Consider the following 20,778-nt stretch of genomic DNA (forward strand, 5'->3'; position numbering starts at 1 on the left):
TTGTGACTAACCTAGTTCATGCAAGCCATTTTAGAATTAATAAAAATAGTATCAGGGAAATGTGAATGACGTATTTTGTAACCATTAATTCTGAGCCCTTTCTCAAAGCCAATTTAAGTTTCTAGGTAAAGGACTGTTTGAAGAATTTAAATCTCTACCAAATGACAATCTAGAACAAAAAACCAACATTTCATCTGAGCCTGTTCACAGCTCCAAAGAGGACCAACAGAAGGACACCTGCCTCCCCATGTCAGGGGAAAACCTGCATGGTGATTCTCTTTTAGTCTAACGATATTATTCACTTTCCTACACACTTGCGCACCAACAAAAATCAAAAGAACTGTTACAATTAAAATAAATTACAAGCTTGATATACTCACAGATAAGCATGTTAGTAGCAAAAATAATATCTCATGCCTTTTAAAAGTCTTTCTACTTAGCAAAATATCAATCCTTGCTTTATGTTTCCTGAAACATTTAAATAATTAGAAATTAACTGAGAATTCTGCAGATGTCATTATGACAAGAGAATATTTAGACTATGATGAAAAAAATCTCCATAACTAACCCTTATTTTTGCTATTCAAGATTTATGAGTCATAACCATTTCTTGAGTCTTTAACTTAATTACCAATAGTGGGTGAAAATAATTGTGGTTTATCATGCCACTGTAATTTCCCTGTAACTTGATGCATTGGGCATTGTTTCAAAATCCTTAACATCAATTTGTTGTACTCTTATTGATTTGTCACAAGTTCTTGATGTTTTCATTGGTTCATCTGTCAGGGAACCAACCTTTTCACAAAAACTAAGACCTTATAAGAAATAATGTAGGGGATCACCTAATACATGTGGGAGAAATTAGCACATTTGACCTATGGAATCAAACAATACAAAACCATAAATTAACAGGGCACCTTCCATTCATGTTCAGGTTCTTTCTTTTAACATTCTTGAATGCCAGAAATGGTGAACAGAGAGAAAGGAAGCTGAAAGTATTTTTTAAATGTTTCCAATCATATGTTTAAGAACAAGTCCTTTGTTAAATGACAAGTTTGGTTTAGCTGTACCACGCCTGTCCTCTAAAATGGCTTGTTTGGTACTGCCTGAGCTAGAGAAAGATATCAATCAACATCTAGAATTACCATTAATTCAGTGCAGTCCCCAAGCAGGTATCCATCTCCATGTCTAGTATGACAGCACCTTCACGTTTACCCAATGGTAAACCTTCTTAGATGTTAAAGAAAGCCTTAGCATAAGTATAATAGTAGCACATGCATTCTTAGAGAAAATAGTGCAGTCTTGTCTTTACAAGATAAAATTATCTGAGCTATTTCTACCTACCATTCATCTGTCATTTAAGAGTTTATTTTAATAGATGACTCAATGGTAATTAGTTTACATATTTACATTTAATTCAGTATCAACTAATGCAAGTAACACTTTCAAAATGTTTAAAATGGAAAAAAATAATGTTTCCCAGCATTGATAATGAGCTTTTAATCCTAAAATCACAAATTGCTTTGCAAATGTGGGTAAGCCTCATTATCTCTATTTTTTAATAAAGGGTAAATCAGAGGTGAAGACATGGTAAGTAGCTTTCTCAAAATCAAGTAGAAAACAATACTGTTAAAGAATCATATTTGAGTTTCACATTTCTAAGTAAACAAACAACTAGAAAAAAGTAGAAATATATAAAACTTGTTAAAATTAGAGTTTCAAAATGTCTTTGCAGTATGTTAAGACTACAAACATTTTGGCACATTAATTCAAAGGTTTGCTAAAGCTGAACTAAACTATTATAAGTTTGTACTAATGCACTTTTGGAAAAAAAATAAAACAATGATAAAGTGAGTCAACTGTGTGGGAGTGGAGACATTTGATTAGAAATGATGCACAAAGTCTGGTGACGAGCATATATTTGTAACTTTCCAGAATATTTTAGTAAAAGTGCTCAAGGATTTTCAGAGTATTACTTTTACATACAATAATTTTTATTTCTGGAGACTAACAGAAAAAGAAAAACTTTCCATATACGTGGCATCTATGATAGACCTATAAATGCAGATCTTAGCCAGCAGCCTGAAACTGGAAGTGAGGTGGATGCTAGTGCAGTCTATGAAGAATAGCTGAAATATGCTTCACTTAACTAGCACTTTGGGATGCATGAAGTGAGTTCAACTACCTCTGTGTAGTAGACAGCTGCACCCATGAAAGGCAGTTGGCTTGCAGGTAGTCCTGGCAACTCACTCACTTCTCACTGGTGGCTCCAAGTAGCTGCGTGTGCTCCACAGTGTCATACCCTGGGACCCTACCTCAGCTGGCATACTAACCTAGTAAGGGCAGCTACTGGCAGCAACCACTTGTGAAGGGCATCGCCAAGAAGATGTGGTCAAACACTTGGCAAATATTAGACCATATAAATCCAATAAGGAATGGAAGTTACTTCATTTGGCCCCATCAGTGTCGTTGAGCTAACAGATGGGAATCAAACAAGAAGATCTAGCATTTCTAAGTAAGTTAGCAGCTGAGTTTGGCTCTGGCTGAAGCATCTGACTGGCCTTCCAATCAGCCCATATAGAATGCATTCCAGTAATATAATTTGGAGGTTAAAAAAATATAATTGGGAAGCTCACATCAGACAGGAAAAGTTGCACCTCCTAAGCAACCAGAAATAGGAATGCTTGGTCACTGCGGTCGGTGAAATATGAGCAGCCATAGGTTGTAAATCTCAGCTGAGTGAGCAAATATTACCCACCAACCAAACATTACCACTACCAAACAATGTTCTCCTAATCGATAGAATTTTAAGGATGAGTGTACTCATCCTTTGTGTTCTAAGGTGGAGGGAGAAAAGCAAAACTAACTCAGTTTCCATCTCTTTCCCATATGTCTCCTTCCACATGCAAAAGTCACACTTATTCCTTTACAGTGACCCCACAACCCTTTACAATCAAGAGTCTCTTTTGTCTCAAACAAAATTTCTTGTATTGTCCCAGTCCACTGACTGGGGGAGGATTCCAGTCCTCATCCTCACACAGAAAGGAGCCATGTCTTCTCCACCAGCACATCTTGCTGCACAGAGCTGCTCCGGTCTGTGCCAGAGCATCTCACTGTTCCTGGCAAGCCTGGACATGTGGGCTGACACCAGCCCCAAGTCTTGTCTGGAAGAACAGCTGTATGTGGTGCAGTGGTGGGACACGGCCCATGGCTGAAACAGGAGATGGATGTAAGTGGTTCACAGTGAAAAGAGCAGAAAGAAAAAAAGAGGGTTCCCATTAGTGGGAAGATTGGACAATTTTTGGCTCACTTTAGACAAGAGTCTTAACATGATTCTGTCTCCTAGAACCAGACATTCTTCTTCCTGCAACGAAACCCCATAGTGAGCTGGATCCCATGCTCAGAAACTGACCGGTCCTTAACACAGCCTTAGAATTATCCAGTCCCCTAAAGGTTACAAGTAAAATTTCTTACTCTTTGATACCATTATTTTGGCTGCAAAAATTTTAAACAAGATCACATGCTCTCTATTGTTTACAGAGCTTTGCTTTCTCCCATTACTACCTGCCTCTTTCAGACATGAAAAATATCACCAATGTAATTTTTATAACATTATTTGGGTACACTCTAGAGTGTACTGTTTTAAAATCTCTCTGACCTTCCCCAGATTGATCTACAGAAAATTTTCCCAACTACCACAGAAGAACAATGAAAAATGAATCCTTCCTCTGCCATTAGACATCACCTAGGGCACAATGGACTGCCATCCTTGTCTACCTGAGCCGCTCTTTGCACGTTTTCTGTGTTGTTAAGTCCCATAAGTTTTCACTCTCTAACTAGTGTTTGATCGAGGGACTCTTTTGGTCAGCCCCTTTGTGTGTTATTCCAGCTGCCCAATGGTGATCTGACTTCATTCTTAACACATGTCCCAGATATTTCCATCTTCTTTTCTGGAAAACTTTGGAGATAAGAAGTTGTTGAACTCTCTGACAAATCTTGACATTTGTTATAAATGAATTCATTCCATTTAATATGGAGTATTTTTCTGAGGCATTTTCTTTCAAAGGCATTTAAACATCTGCCCATACCATTGGTGGATTTCCACCTTTCACATCAAGGTGCAAACAACACTTAAATCTGGCCTGAAATGATAGGTGAGCCTCTGAATACTTGGAAATCCAAGTCAGATTCTAAATATTCTTCTCTAAAACCAGTCTCTTGAGCCTACAAATTGCCCTTTAGAAAGTTCTTTGTGCTCTACTCTGCCCTGTGATACAACCTCAAGTCTCCTCCCACACAGAAAAACCCTGATCCCATAGGTCTTTGGTGACCCACTCAGTTTCTGTTGGACTCAGTGTTGCCACTTTCTCAAATTTCTGGCTTCTAGGGCAATCCCAGTACTTGTATCCCAAACTGCCCTGCTTAAGCATCAGTGCAACATAACATCTTCTGGGCCTCTTCCTGTAACCAAGGAGCTTTTGTATTCATGTCACTCATACCTATGAGTAGAATTCACTTTCTCTTTTACTGTTTAAATATATGTTTTTGAAAAATGCTCACAGCAGCAACATTGTATTTATTACATGCTTACTAAACGAACAAGTTAAATCACAGATTTTCTCAGTATTGAGATACCCATTTACAATACAAGTTAATACTTTAGCTCCACCTCCTGGTGAAAATCTGCATTTTTTGTAAAAATAAAAATTACTGATGAAACTGCTTAATAGAAGAAATGGTCTCTCAGAACTAATCAGGCATTTGAATTCCCTCTGTATTAAATTCAATTATGTCTCTCTTCCTAAATCATCTTTTTTATTTAACAAAACTCCAAACTGCCACAGCTAATCAGCTCAGAAGAATCAGTGTGCTCCATTCATTTCTGGGAACAGGCCGATATTTTCTGAGACCCATTAATAACTTTGACAGGATTTATGTACAAGATAAATTCAATTCAATTTCCTTTTTCAATTAATGGCCAATTATTTGAAACAGACTCAACTGAAAATATTACTCAAATATCATTAATCTAATAAAAATTAACTTTACAATTCTCTTAGTAATGAGGACATAATTTTAAGATAAAATAATGCACTTTATTAAATAAATGTTACCCTTCTTTATTTTTAGGACACTTACTTGCTATTGTAATCCTCTTGTTAAACGTTAACATTAGCTCAGTGTACTTACGTGGACCACCATTAGGGTGGAACAGCCCTCTCGCGCTCTCATTTTTTCCCCTCCAAGGATACCTAATGCTTTATAGCCCATTTCAAGTTTTGAAATTTTACATCTAATGTAATTTTGAAATTCCATAGAATATCAGGGTTGGAAGGGACCTCAGGAGGTCATCTAGTCCAACCCCTTGCTCAAAGCAGGACCAATCCCCAATTTTTGCCCCAGATCCCTAAATGGCCACTGAAGGATTGAACTTACAACTCTGGGTTTAGCAGGCCAATGCTCAAACCACTGAGCTAACCCTCCCCCCGTATTTAATTTATTATGTACTGTATGGGGTAAGGAAATACTATTATCTCCATTTTACAGGTGGGGAAGCGAGACACAGAAAAACTAAATGCCCAAGGTCACACAGGAAGTCTATGGTGGAGCAGGTTTCAGAGTAGTAGCTGTGTTAGTCTGGATCAGCAAAAAGAACGAGGAGTACTTGTGGCACCATAGAGACTAACAAATTTATTTCGGCATAAGCTTTCGTGGGCTAAAACCCACTTCATTGGATGCATGCAGTGGAAAATACAGTAGGAAGAGTATATATATATAGTAGGATGAGTATATCTATATGTGTATATACACACACACACACACAGAGACAACATGAAAAAATGGGTGTTGCCATACCAACTCTAACGAGACTAATCAATTAAGGTGGGCTATTATCAGTAGCAGGAAAAAAAAACTTTTGTAGTGATAATCAGGATGGCCCATTTCAAACAGATGACAACAACGTGAGAGTAACAGTAGGGGAAAAATTAGCATGGGGAAATAGTTTTTAGTTTGTGTGATGACTCATCCACTCCCAGTCTTTATTCAAGCCTAATTTAATGGTGTCCAGTTTGCAAATTAATTCCAATTCTGCAGTTTCTCGCTGGAGTCTGTTTTTGAAGGTTTTTTTGTTGAAGAATTGCGACTTAGGTAATTACAGCTCAGCTTGCACATAGAAGACACTACTGGGGGGAAGGAGAAGGAGCTAGAGGGTTTCTGGCAACTGTAGTTCCCAGCATCCCCTGAGGGAAGGAGAGGGTGGCGTGCAGGAAACGCCACACAAGCCTGGGACAGAGCATCAAGCTGTTTCTCCCTCTGGGTCCCTGGGCTCTGGGAGGTCAAGGGGGTAGGTGTCTGGGCTTGGGGGGCCCCAGCTGGGATCTGGGAGAGTGAGGAAGTGAGGGTATCTGGGCCAGGGGGCCCCACAGCTGGGCTCTAGTGGGAGGGTGTTTGGGTGTATTGGCTGGGGGCGGTGGCAAAAGTAAGGGCAACTCCTTACTTTTGGGGAAATTTTTGTCTCTCTCTCTCTATTGTTACAGACATACTTGCTGATAGGTATATTGAAATAACTACCAAAATAACAAACTGGCATGATTATATAGTGTTATCTTGACAAATAAAATTTGCAGAATTTTAGAATATGGTGTGCAGAATTTTTTTTTTTTTTTTGGCACAGAATGCCCCCAGGAGTAATATATCTTTTTTTTTTAAGGTAGGACTACCAGCACTGCACACAATATTCAAGGTGTGGGTGGCCCATAGATTGGTTTAGTGGCATTATATAAGTCTCTATAATTACTTATCCCTTTCCTAATGTTTCCTAATATTCTGTTCACTTTTTTACTACCATTGCACACTGAGCAGATGTTTTCAGAGAACCATCCACAATGACTCCCTGGTCTCTTTCTTGAGTGGTAACAGCTAATTTAGACCATATCATTTTGTATGTATAGTTGGGATTATGTTCTCCAATGTGCATTACTCTGAATTTATCAACACTGAATTTCATCTGCCAATTTGTTGCACAGTCACTTAATTTTGTAAGATCCCTTTGTAACTCTTCAGTCAGCTTTGGACTTAACTAACTCTAATAATTTTGTATCACATGAAAGCTTTGCCACCTCACTGTTTACCCCATTTTCCAGATCATTTATGAATATGTTGAACAGCACTGGTACCATTACAGACCACTGTGGGACGCCACCATCATTTATATCTCTCCACTGTGAAAACTGTGGGTTAGGGGTTTTTTTTGTTTGTTTGTTTTTAAAGGTAAGACCAGCACTTTAATGGACCAATTAAAACTCAATCAACTCTTAACAGGGACAGGATGAATCTTCAATACACAAATATATATACCAACAGTGTATTTTACAAGGTGTTTGATTTACTGCAGTTAAGTGCTCGAGAATGCTGTATTATCTATTAAAATTATGCCTTTTAAAAAAATAAGTCTGTACTCAACAGTAAATTTCCATCCCAATGTGAAGCCTCTTCCAGAATACAGCTACAACCCTCACAGACATATACAACCCCTCAAAATACACTCTCACAAATTCAAGGCCCTGTGAGGTCCTTCATGTTCTATACTCAAGGGGGTAGACTGTCAGGACTTTGTAGGGGTTAGCCCAGTGGGAAAAAAAACCACCTTCACAAATTCCTCCCACAATATTAAATCCTCATGTTCAAATGGTTTCTGTATTTAGGGTTTCTGGGGAGTTTTGTCTGTCTGTTGGTTTTTAGTAAAAAACCTTTTCTAACGTATATATTAAGAAATAAAAAAGCCTCAAATCAGAGGAAACTTAATAAATGTAGGTCAGTGAGCTAAACTAGCCTTCAGTGCAGCCACGCAGGAGCCTTGCATTCTGAATTTGTGGCTGCAGACTCTTTGCTCACAGTTCTCTGACCTTTGATAAGGAGAGTGTTGCTAGACTGATGGTTTGTACTGGACTTTCCTGTATATACTAGGAATATGGTTGGGCATTTTGTAGCTACCATGGTACAAATTTTCAAATTCTATGTGGGAGTGGGGAGAGGGTGGGAGAGGCATGGGTGTGCCCTATAACTATAATTTCCTAATTTACTCATGTCTAGTAGCCTTGCTTATGCCGAGCAAAGAAAGCAATGGTCACAGAAATTAAGGAGTTGCCTGGTTAAAATTGAAAAGAAATCAGAGGGCCTTGTTTCATCAACTACCAGTTCTCTTGCATGCCAAGAACATATGCAAACACCCACACATGCTACACTTCAATGGACCAGTAATTAGCCTGGTGTACACTAAACATGTGAAGTGTCTCCATTACTGTATAGTCTTGCACAGTCTCAAGGACATTATGGGCCAAATTCCACCCTAACATAATACATACAGCAGTCACTGAAGTCACTCAGGTTGCCATGATCTGAGGCATTTCAAGTCAGAACTGATTGAATAGTGATGGTTACTAGTTGGTATTTAGTCAAACAACATAAAAATGGAACCATCCCATTATTACTAAGAAGATAATTGTTGAGGGAAAACCTGTTCCTCATGGCCCATTTCAGTGTTGCTTGTCCCTCATCTAATACCAATAGAGAGATCCCTTTAAAAGTTTTACTTTTTTTTTTTCCATATGCAAAACATCTGTGAGAGTGAAGACTGATAATTTATTGACTTTACAAAAAAACTACACTGATTGCAGTTAAAGTTATAGCAGAGAATTTAAACACTAAGAACAGGAAATTCAATAAAAATTATAAGACTCACCTTATTTATTTATAGGTATTTCTATGGCCTTGCCTCTTACCTTTTCTCAGCGTCCATATATCACCCTCCCTATAAAGGCCTTATACAAACTCTCCTGGCAGAGACTGGGACTGATATCTAGATTGTATTGTTTAGTATTAGCCAAAGGATATGTAAAATTGTCTACAGTTGTATGATTGTGTAATGATGATTTACTAAGAGCAAAATTTTTAAAAAATTACTGGTATTTTGAACTGCCAGAAAAATCCTGAGTTAGGCTTGTAGGCTAAGGTGTGAGTCAGTTCTTGTTCAAACCAGTTTGGCCATCCTTGTTTCCAGTCACAACTGAACTAATACTGATGCAGACTGTTCAGCTAGTGAAACTTCTTGGAAACAACCTTTACTCTTTCAATGGTTGTCACCCACAAGCTTCATTCATAACTGCTGGGAGCTCTTAACTCTAACACGGTCATATTCCCAAAGCTGACATGCATGAGCCCTAATGTAGTAGCTGCTGTCCTACCTTGTGCCAAGCAATTAATCTTCACATCATTTAAAAAAATGTTATATAACTGTTCATTTTGAAATCTGATAGGGCTGATTTTTTTGTTTTTGTAGAGTCGTATGAGGAAATTTTAGCTGCAGGCTCAATCGTAGCAGGGTTTGAAAAGCTGCACAACAATTCCCTGCATCTAGACAAGTGACCATTGCCAAATGATATCTCTCACCTTTGACCTTTTTCTTATTCTGAGGGATGCTTGCTGCAAAAGCCAACAGGAGGTAAGAGTCCAGTTGTCCGCTGCAGAAGCAGTAGAGGTGTTCATCAAATTCCTTCAGGCTAACCAGTGCAGCTGTAGAGAATTATTTTTAAATGTATTAAGGTTTTATCTGAATTCACAAGCTGGGTACTGACAGCTACTGCAGGGAAGTGTCTTTAAACCAAAAACCTCACCATACACAACTGCGGATGGCACAATCACTAATCTTAGATTGTCTGGGTTTGAGATGGACTATTTTGATTGTTTACCATACAGTGAATTATTGCAGAATCCTATCTACCAAGAAGTCCACAAAAGCTCCTTGAATATCACTGTCAGTGCACTATACTCTCTAAATAGTGTTAATGAAATATATCCAATTAGCAACATTCCTTATAATTTCAAAGAGGGAGGTGTATTTTGAGGATCCATGTTACCCAAAGGAGTTTTGACAAAGCCTTGAATCAGCGCTCCGAGGCAGCCAAGCTGTGCAATTGTGGGCAGCAAAATCAGGATTAGCTCTGCAAAAACCAAGCCAAGGAAAGTCCCACAGAGGCTACAACTGCCAATACTGAAGGAAAAGGGATATTAGAATAACAGAGGTATAAGTTAGCAACATTGTGAATACTTGGGCTTTTGTAGTTCTAAAGAAAATAGAATTTTCACAACATATATGATGAACTTCTACTTTCTTAAAAAAATAAAAAGTTACAGATATATCTATATATAGATATATAATACAAGCATATTATACACACACACACAATTATTAGGGATTACATTTGTTGCCAACTCCATGCCTTAGAAGGAATGGAAAAAAAAGACACAAGTTAAAGACCTTTGCAACCAGAAACAAAACTAATGAGGAATTGGGGAGATGAATAACATCCTGAAAGTACCAAGCCACACTGAAGATAAGAATAAAACTTTACCCTAAATGGACACAACTTAGTAGTTAAAATCCCTTTTGAAAATCCATCTAGTGCAGAAAGTGCATGAGCTCAAAGACTAAAAGCTCAGGACTCAAGTCTCTTATCAGTTCAAATCACGACGACTAAAAATGTATCTTTAATTTGTGATAGTAGTCTTTGAAATTATATACAAGATTCCTTGATACAAAGTGCCAGTACGTGATCTATAACAAGTGACAAGATAAAAAAAAAGCCTACGATGAAGATGAATCCCTCTCTCTCGTGCATGCTTTTCTGGGCTTTTAGGTTGTTGTGTAGTAAGGGCAGGTGGTAGCTTTGTTTTTTTTTATTTGGTTCAGTCTCTTAAGACTACATACAATGGAAAGGAATCACACAAGTTCTTCCCTAATCCTTTGTCTAAAACTAACACCACAAGCATAGGTCACATCCATATAAAATTCACATCATATTTACATAGGGTTGAACTTCACAGTTTTTCACTACGCATTTTAGACTGGTTTCTCCTATCCACCAAGTCACTTTCTGCCATTTACACTTAAGTGATGCAAACTGAACTTAAAGTTGTTGGATATTTGCACTGGGAAATTCCAGTCTAAGGGGAATGTTTGTTGCAGTAAAGCTGGCAGAGGTGACTCCACCCACTATGCTGCCTCTTGTGTCATACCTTAGCTCCTGGCACACAGGGGATTGAGAAGGTGTATGAGAGCAGGGAGAGGAGAAAAGGTGGAAAGGGAGCATGGCAAAGCAACACTCCACTGTGACCAGTTCCACATGTGAATTAAGCTCCTAAGGGACCTTAAGCCACCGCTGTAAGTTAAAGTTTATTCAAGGATTCAGATTTAAGGCCAGAAGAGACCATTATGATCATCTAGTCTGACCTCCTGCGTTACACAGGCCACAGAATTTAATTCAGCTACTCCATTATTAAGCCCAATAACTTGTGTTTGAATAAACAATATCGTCCAGAAAAGCATCCACTCGATCTCAAGACTTCAAGAAATGGAAAATTCACAACTGCCCTTGGTCGTTGTTCTAATGGTTAATTGCCCTCACTGAAGGAAGTAATCAAGTAATCTCTTGATCTTTTTGATAAACCAAACAGGCTGAGCGCCTTACTTCTCTCACTGTAACACATTGTTTCCAGCGCTCAACTCATTTTTGTGGCTCTTCTCTGCACCCTCTCAGATTTTTAAATAACCTTTTTAAAATGTGGGCACCAGAACTGCTGTAGTCCTACTACTCTCCCGTTTATATTTATCCAAGGATCACAGTAGCCCTATTCGCCACAGCATTGCTCATGTTCTATAACCCCTAAATCCTTTAGAGTCACTGCTTTCAAGGCTACATTCCCCCTCCCCCCATTATATAGGTATGGCCTGCACTCTTTGTTCCTAGATGTATAAATTTGCATTTGCACAATTTGTTTAAATGAGACCAGCTTACCAAGAGATCCGGATTGCTCTGTATGACTGCCTTGTCCTCATCATTATTTGCCATTAAACCAGTTTTTGTGTGATCCACAAATTTTTATCAGCAGTGATTTTATATTTACTTCCTAATCATTGATAAAAGTATAAAATAGTGCCAGGCCAGAACAGACCTGTAAGAATCTCTTCTAGAAATTCTCACTTGATAAACTAGTTTTTGAGATCTGTCATTTAGCCAGATCTGAATACATTTAACATGTGCTTTTATTGATATTGTATAGTGCTAACTTGTTGAGAGCCATTTGGATTATGCTGGGACACTGCAATTAGGACTCACAGAAGAATGGGGGAAGATGTGAAGACGCCTCATAGTTTATTGCTATGGCCAAATGGGCCAGCTACCTTCTGCAGCAGAATAGTCAAGCGGAGAAGCCAGAGTAACCAGTGCAGATGTACCAACAATGTTAAGCAACCTCTACAATGCTGCAGGTCATATCACAATGTCATATTATGGACCCTCTGATTGACTGACAATATGAAGAATTGGAGAAGAACAAACTATACAGCTGGATAGTTCTGTGTGTTAGCAGTTAAGTCACTCGACTACATAAGCTCATTGAATATGCTATCAGATTGCTTTGAGGAGTACAAGGGACGGTGGACTGACCAACTGCTGACAGAGAAGCATAAAGGAGAGCACAACATGCCAGCAACAGCAGCAAAGGAAAGCAAAATTATCAGTACAAAATTTGCTTTAACAACACATTTTGGATTAATGCTAGTGACCCTGAGAAGAAAGAAGAGGATTGCCTTGACTGGACCCTGGAGAAACAATGTAGAAAAAAAGATAAGTCAATATAGGATGGGCTATGATGGATGAAAATAGGCTACTTGCATGGAGGGAGGGGTCCAGTCAGAGTCAGGGAAGCAGGTACAGTGGGGCTGAATAGTGTATTGGGAGTACTGCTGTACTGGGAAGGCATGCAATAAAATGGTAGCTGTAGTTTGTTTATTGTATAAATTGTTTACTGTCACCAAATGGTCTCTTCCGCTATAGATAAAAAGGTGAATTTTCCTATGCCCGTGTTTCATTTTCACATTTACCTAAATGTTACACTGATACGTGGGTAAGTTTGTTTGTACACTGATTTTTCCCTTCACAGTTATATGAATCAGACTCAAGATCCATAACAAAGTTTCCAATGTTTGCCAATCTCTTTTCAGTTAATAAAACTGCAAGTGTGGCACCATCCCAAAATGTAGCCTGGTGACATTTCCTTGAATGGAGGTATAATGATCTACCAATGACCAGCACAAAAAAACACAGAAACTCGCCTTTCATGAACTCTGACATTCTACTAACATTTTTACAGATACATTTCCTCTAAACAAATCAACTTGAACATCCCTATCCACATTCAGTACATTTAGAAAAGATGTAATCCCCACCATCACAGAGGATGCTAATGCCAATCCTTACATCAGTTAGGATAAAACAATTTCAAGATCAAACATAAATGAATTGAGTATTAAACTAATCTCATGGAAGAAGGAAATTTACCGTAAAATGTTCCTGTGACTTGTAGTTCTCATCCAGGTAAACCCGGGCTCTGTTATAGTCTTTCATTGCATCACTTGATAACAATTCTCTGAAAGACATAAATGAAAGACTGTCAGTATGAAGGCATATGCAAATCTGTTGTATCTCTTCACCTTCATCCACTATATTCAACATGTCCCTAACACCCACCAAAGAAAGTGTGGCCTAGTTCATATTATTTCTCATTTTTAAAAGACATTTTAAGTGAACGTAAGTGTTGATGAAATGTGTCACACTGACAGCCCTGGAGACTGAAGTTCTCCATATACCCACAGAACAGTTACAGTGCAAACAGCTGCAGTTCAATCTTCCTCAGACTGCTTTGCCAATACTGCTTAACTCTAACCTGAAGGGAGCACCAATAAGAGAGGGTATTTCAGTCTGCACGTCCATTCAGTCCTTGGATTTTCCGCTGAAAGTGTTAACAAGGGAGCCAGTTTCTGACAACTGATGGTTTTGTAATATAGCCACCTGTCTACTAAGGACTGGACTGAGATCAACCAATATATTCCACATAGGCTACTGAATAATAAATAATAATAATAATAATGCCCTAATAAATTTGTTAGTCTCTAAGGTGCCACAAGTACTCCTCGTTCTTTTTGCTGATACAGACTAACACAGCTACCACTCTGAAACCTGAAGAGCTATGGTATTGCAAAGTGCCATCTATATTATATGAAGGTCTTAGAAAAACCACAAACTTTCAACATATCAAAATTTCTTAAAAATTGGGTGAGCCAGCCTAGCAGGCTTTAAAATCTGAGCTCCAGGTTCCCAATTTCTGGAAGACAGTCTGTAAACCTTGCTGGCCAGCTCACCTGATTGTAGAATGATTGGCTTCAAAGGCTGGCTGCTCTAACATCGGTGGCAGGCTACTCTCCAGGTTTGGGAAACCCAAAGAGAAGTGAAGATGTTCCAAACAGTTTTGATATTGGCTCACTTGGCGGACAGATAGCTGCACTATTGGGCAGGTTTTCAACAGAGTTCAGTTCCCACTCAACATTCCCTTCTGTCCCTACCTGGCCAAACTCCTTTGTGTCTAAGGTACAAAGGGAATAGGTTTTATTTCCCCCGACACCTGCTCAGTTCTTATTGCTCTCTGTCAAAAAATGTCAAGCACAAGTTGAACAAAACCTGGCAGCCCTTAAAGTGGTGCTGTTAAGGTGCTCCTGCACGAGGTTTTTAAGGCAGGAGTGCATGAGAACAACAAAAAAATGAAAGTTTGAAGAAGCTGCCTTTTTTTTTAGCAGTTGGAGGAACTTGGACCCAGCTAATGAGTCTTTGCAATTGCTGTCCCATGGGAGCTCCACAGCTGAAGAAGCTACTCCCCCTATTTATTAGGAAGGCTACAAGTCTGCCTTGGAGGTCAGAATTCCATTATTTTTCATGACCTCTGGGACTTCAGGGCTTGGACTATCAGCCCCATCTACCGGGCGGCAGGGCTCGGGCTGTCAGCCCCCAGCAGTGGGGATCAGGCATCTGTGAATTCTTGTTTATTGCCCATTACCTGTCCGTGACTTTTACTGAAAAATAACTGTGACAAAATCTTAACCTTATTTATTAGCAATGGCACATATGACTTTGCCCATCTACCTTGTTTGCGGGAGAAGACTTTTGGAAGCTATGTCAGGGAACATTCTTTCGACTGACTAAATGACAGTCAGACTAGCACAAATTTCAAAGGGCCTGAGCCCAAAAGCATTGTGTCAGCAAGCAAGAGCCAGGTGATCCAAATATCAACCTTACCCCACCCTCCTGCTTACCTCAGACAGTAGTCAGAATGAGGGAGTCATACATACAAACAGTGATAGGATGGATAGCCCCTTGCCCTCCTTGACAATCAGGAGGATACATGCTATTGAAGCATGACTGAGATTAAGATTGGGACAGAAGGTCTCTCCCTCCCTCTTTTGTGTTTTTTTAATCCTGTCCTATAGCCTAGAATGGGATCTATATTCTTTAACCCATAACAATGCATGGGATCTACTCTGACCTAAGATTAAACTATTTTTTGCAGGGGATGGGGGAAGGAAAATGTTCAGCCCTGGAAATCCATAGTAATAATTTTGCATTTTGATGATTTACAATATAAAAGTTGCTCATTCCAAATTATAATTTTTATTTCAAATCCACTGAAGCATAAAATTGGCCCCACTATAAAAAAGTAAGAACAACAGAACAGTTACACAAAATTATGCAGCAAATTAATTCAGTTTTATAAATGAAAGGACTACTTAATGGCTATCTTTTTTTTACTTAAAATAAAAAGGTCCACTAAGTCAACTACTGATGAATAAAATCAGCAGAGGGCACTGTGTGACTACTTTCCATGGAATAGGACCCTCACATTATTTCAAAGTACTGAAGGCGTTGGAGGAGTAACTGAAAATCTGATGTTGATATAACTTGAATATTTACATCAGTAATGTCAATTAAGGTTTATTAGCAAATCAAATATTTGAGAACAAGGAGGTTTCAGGACATAATTTACTTTCTGAAAAGAACTCACTATGGCTACATTTCATTAACAGTGGCATTTATTGTCTTTATTTAAATGAAAAATGTTTCAACATTAAATTAGATGTTGCACCTCTTCCCTTTAATAAAAATAACAGTTTCATCAGGTTGAAAAGTCACCATTCAAAACTGCGTTAACAATCAAAACAGAAAAATCAAAATTGCAGACAAAGCTACTCAGTTAAATTACTCAAATATGCAAGATCTCAAGTATCTGAATTCTATACATTTAGAGAATTAAAAGCTTAGCCAAAGGACAGTAGTACTGCAGTACTCATCCTTGACTCAGTGCATCCAAAGTATCAGGCTTCTGAAATTCTTTTGTCAGTTCATCTCATCTTCTGGTGCACTATATCATTACATACAAAATTAAATGTCAAAGAGGATAAAAATAACAAAAGTTAACCTTATTACTAGTGTATGTTGTCTTTAATCCCCTCAGGTGACACTGGCATCAATACTGTTACATTCCTACAATCATTTAGCCCAGAAAAAGCCCTGACCAAAATACCTTTATATTTATTTTTGAGTTGGGAGAGTAGACTCAGTTACTTGATTTCCAGGCCTGTATTTTAAAATCCCAATATATTCATACTGTCTTCTCATAGTATATTATCTAATAGGGAAAATTCTAAAGGAAATGTAACAATAGCAACTGCTGAAGGTTAAGAGTCAGCATTGTTTATTGGCTTGAGATTCTACCTCAGTCTAGGTATGTATTTTGGAGCTAATACTTGTTATGATTAATGTTTCTTCCTAACATATTAGATTGAAGACAGTATGAAAGAACAAAATGACATCTCAATTGCTCAGCAAATTGAATATCTTAACTTTTCAACCTGCAGTACTTATATTGGGTTTTTTAAAAATAATTATTTGTGCTTAAATTTTTCTTCCTTTTACACTTCCTCTATCTCACCTTCTATTTCCTTCATATCAGGTTTCCATGCTACCAGCTGTGACTCAACCTTTTATCACAAGGAGTTTGGATTTCAACTACGAAGTAGCAGCATAAGAAAATACATTAGCAGTTAGCATTCTGAAAACAGTTTCTCAAAAGATAGAATTGTTTAATTATTAGAGCTTGCCAATGGCTGAAGATAACTAAATAAACTTACTGTCACATGACATCCTGTCTTGTAGTACTCCCTGGTGGCAAGACTCAGCATTGCAATATTCTTCCTCGCGTTCTTGATAAGGACTTCAAACTCCCTATTTCAATAACACCTTTTTCCATGTTCATTAAAACACACACAAGGCTTCCAAGTCCAAATAAAACATCCTCAGAGTCCAAACCCGACAATGTCCATCAGACTTGAAGTCATAAATAGAGGATCTTCTGCCACTACCAAGGCTCCTTTTCCATGATCACCTTCAACAATGGTCTCACTATGTCCATACTAAAACAATGGACACCCTTTCCTGGACACCCCTTCTGCAAGTTCTTTGTCTCTATTTCCCGGGTTCTGGAAACATTCTTCCTTGCTCTTTCAGCCAAGCACTGCCTCCAGGGCTTTCTCTCTTGAGGCCCCGGCAGGTTCCCACGGCCTCCTGTGCCCCAGCAGACTCTGGCAGCCTCTCCCAGGGACTTCCCTGCTGCTCTTGCTTCCCCCATCTTGATGACAGCCCTGCTCTTCATAAGGAACACCTGTTTCCCCCTCAGCTGCATCTGATTAATGAACAGAGCTGGCTGGCCCCAAGCCTCTGGTCCTTAAAAGGGCAGACCACTCTGTTACACCTATCTTACCATCTGAAATAGTCCTTACGTATTCCCCTTATAGTACATGCAGGTAATTCTGTTAATACTGAGGTAACAGTATCTATTTACCTAAGTGTATGTTTATACTACATATTACATTGTCGTAGCTATGTTGGCATAACCCCATAGCGTAGACGCAGCCTACACCGATAGAAGAAGTTTTCCCATCAGTGTAGCTACATCATCTACCCAAATAGTGGCAGTCACATCGACAAACATTTTTCCATTGACATAGCTGCCTATGTGATGGGAGTCAGGTCAGCAGAGCTACATTGATCAGGAGTGTGGATTTTTCACACCTTGATCCATTTAGCTATGTCGACCTAACTTTTAAGTGCAGACCATGCCTCATGTTAAAGGCCAATTACCTTCAACAGAATTAAATATCATTTTTGTTAACTGAGAAGCGAAAATATATTAAGCAAACTTGAAATTGCTGCATGAAAACAAATGATCCAAGGTCCAGATTTTAATATCAGATACACAGAGGTCATCAGCACATACCTCAAAAAACAATAGTATTGTGCTTCTGAAAAAAACATATGCCACATCTAAATATGCAGTAATGAGTGCAGAGACTCTGAACTGGAAAAAAAAAAAAAAAAAAAAAAAAGGAGGACTTGTGGCACCTTAGAGACTAACAAATTTATTTGAGCATAAGCTTTTGTGAGCTACAGCTCACTTCATCGGATGCATTCAGTGGAAAATACAGTGGGGAGATTTATATACACAGAGAACATGAAACAATGGGTGTCACTATACACACTATAACGAGAGTGATCACTTAAGGTGAGCTATTACCAGCAGGAGAGCGCGGGGGTGGGGGGTGGTGGACCTTTTGGACTGATAATCAAGTGGGCCATTTCCAGCAGTTGATAAGAACGTCTGAGGAATGGCTGGGGGGGGGGGGGGCAGGGGGGAGGAATAAACATGGGGAAATAGTTTTACTTTGTGTAATAACCCATCCACTCCCAGTCTTTATTCAAGCTTAAATTAATTGTATCCAGTTTGCAAATTAAATTAATTGAATTAACAGTGTGTACGGTAACACCCATTGTTTCATGTTCTCTGTGTATATAAATCTCCCCACTGTATTTTCCACTGAATGCATCCGATGAAGTGAGCTGTAGCTCTCGAAAGCTTATGCTCAAATAAATTTGTTAGTTTCTAAGGTGCCACAAGTTCTCCTTTTCTTTTTGAGGATATAGACTAACACGGCTGCTACTCTGAAACCTGAACTGAAAATGAAGCCTTAAATTTGTGCCAGACTTCACTACAGACTTGTAGCGGTATTACAACAAATTAGCATACCTTCACAAGACTATTGCCCAATTCTATGAAATTAAGTCAATGGGAGTTAAGGACACTCAGTATCTTACAGGATAAGATGTTATCCATTAATATTTGTTACACTTCCAAGCAGAAATCATGTACTAGGATAGAAATGCACCTTTCCAGTTACTTACTTAACGAACTTGTCCACATGAGACATGGAAGCTTCATAGTTTTTTCCACCAAACTCTTGACAGTGTAAAGCCATAAAGTGTGGCTTGTGTGTATGTACAATCTGAAATAAATGAACATAAGTTACAAATATTAGCAAAGGTATATCCACAACTATTAAAATATGGCATATATGAAGTAAGACTAAATATGTAATGTTTAATTAATAGGATTTCTTTCAGCTAATGCCTGTTAGATACAAAACCAAACAACTGGCAGAATTATCAAAATATTGGAAATGATCTTTGTAAATGTATAACTTTACTAGCTTCAGAATACAAGATACAATAGAACCTCAGAGTTACGAACTGACCAATCAACCACACACCTCATTGGAACAGGAAATATGCAATGAGAGAGCAAAGACAAAAAAAAAAGTGAATACTGTACAGTACTGGGTTAAATGTAAACTGCTTTAAAAAAGGGAAAGTTAAAAAAAGATTTTGCAAGGTAAGGAATCTGTTTCTGTGCCTATTTCATTTAAATTAAGATGGTTAAAAGCATCATTCTTCTTCCGCATTGTAAAGTTTCAAAGCTGTGTTAAATGACTGTTCAGCTGTAAACTTTTAAAAGAACCACCATTACGTTTTGTTCAGAGTTACAAACATTTCAGAGTTACGAACAGCCTCCATTCCTGAGGTGTTCATAACTCTGAGGTTCTACTGTACTGACTTTAAATTTCAAAAAGACTTTTTAAGTTAATATTTACTTTCCAGAAAATACAATTTTGTAGCCCTTGTCCCCAGACATACAAGCATATGCATCGTCTCATCCACCTAGCTGCAGCACAGCAGGTATTTTCAATATAGGTCTGTCTAGTTAGGTGCTTATATGGCCCCAATCGCTATAGAACATGAGTAGCTTCTAACTGACCAATATAATTGCCGACAGCACATACTAACCTACCCTCAGTGAGCACCAGTTAGCTTTGCACATTGTCAGCATTCATTTAAAAATTAAGCAATGTGTACAGAGCAGACATGGAAATCTGCATTTTTGCAGACACATTTAAGATTGGACTTTGAACCTGAAACAATCACACTTTTCTCTCAGAAGGCTCAAAAACCAGAAGACATGTAATATTTTTTTAAAGTCCAATAATTTATTTTAAAAACATCATGATTAAGCTGATCTCATTGCAATTTGGGGCTTGAGTTTTGATTTCTGAATGCATGGATTTGGCAAAACTGGGAGAAATGGGAAGATTTTATCTCTATATCCATAGGCGTTTCTATTTTTCAACCAAGCTGAAGAAAAAAATAGGAGCAAAGGAGTTTAAATAAAAAAATTCAAGAGGGAACAAGTGCTCACAGTACTGAACTGCAAAAAGAAAATTAACAAAATATGTGCTTTCTTGTTGGTCTGAGGTTTTTTATACTCTATTAGCTTTAAAAAAAAATCCGATGCTAGAAATGCAATAGGTTATTAGCCAATACTGAAAGACAAAAGGCTTTGGAAAACATACTAAACACAAAGTATTTTTGCTGAGAAAGACTAATAACGGTGAATTCATCCAGATTCAGAACTTACTATCCTATAAAAGACTTTTGTGAAGAT

General features: G+C 38.3%; 1 protein-coding gene across 7 annotated transcripts in view; it reads right to left on the bottom strand.

Moving 5' to 3' along the window:
* The window catches only part of INPP5A (inositol polyphosphate-5-phosphatase A), a 408,827-nt gene that overhangs the window by 239,089 nt on the left and 148,960 nt on the right, over positions 1 to 20,778 (bottom strand). For 6 of the 7 annotated variants that reach the window (XM_027819502.3, XM_037905636.2, XM_043552493.1 and 3 more), the window contains exons 3-4: positions 19,185 to 19,285; positions 13,401 to 13,488 (exon numbers count right to left, since the gene is read on the bottom strand). In XM_027819502.3, the coding sequence (XP_027675303.1) occupies positions 13,401 to 13,488; positions 19,185 to 19,285 (189 nt within the window). Of the gene's footprint in view, positions 1 to 9,450; positions 9,574 to 13,400; positions 13,489 to 19,184; positions 19,286 to 20,778 lie in introns of those variants that run through there. The other variant, XM_037905639.1, reaches the window with a different exon arrangement.

Source organism: Chelonia mydas, chromosome 7 (genome assembly GCF_015237465.2).
Source record: "Chelonia mydas isolate rCheMyd1 chromosome 7, rCheMyd1.pri.v2, whole genome shotgun sequence".
Taxonomy (NCBI): domain Eukaryota; kingdom Metazoa; phylum Chordata; order Testudines; family Cheloniidae; genus Chelonia; species Chelonia mydas.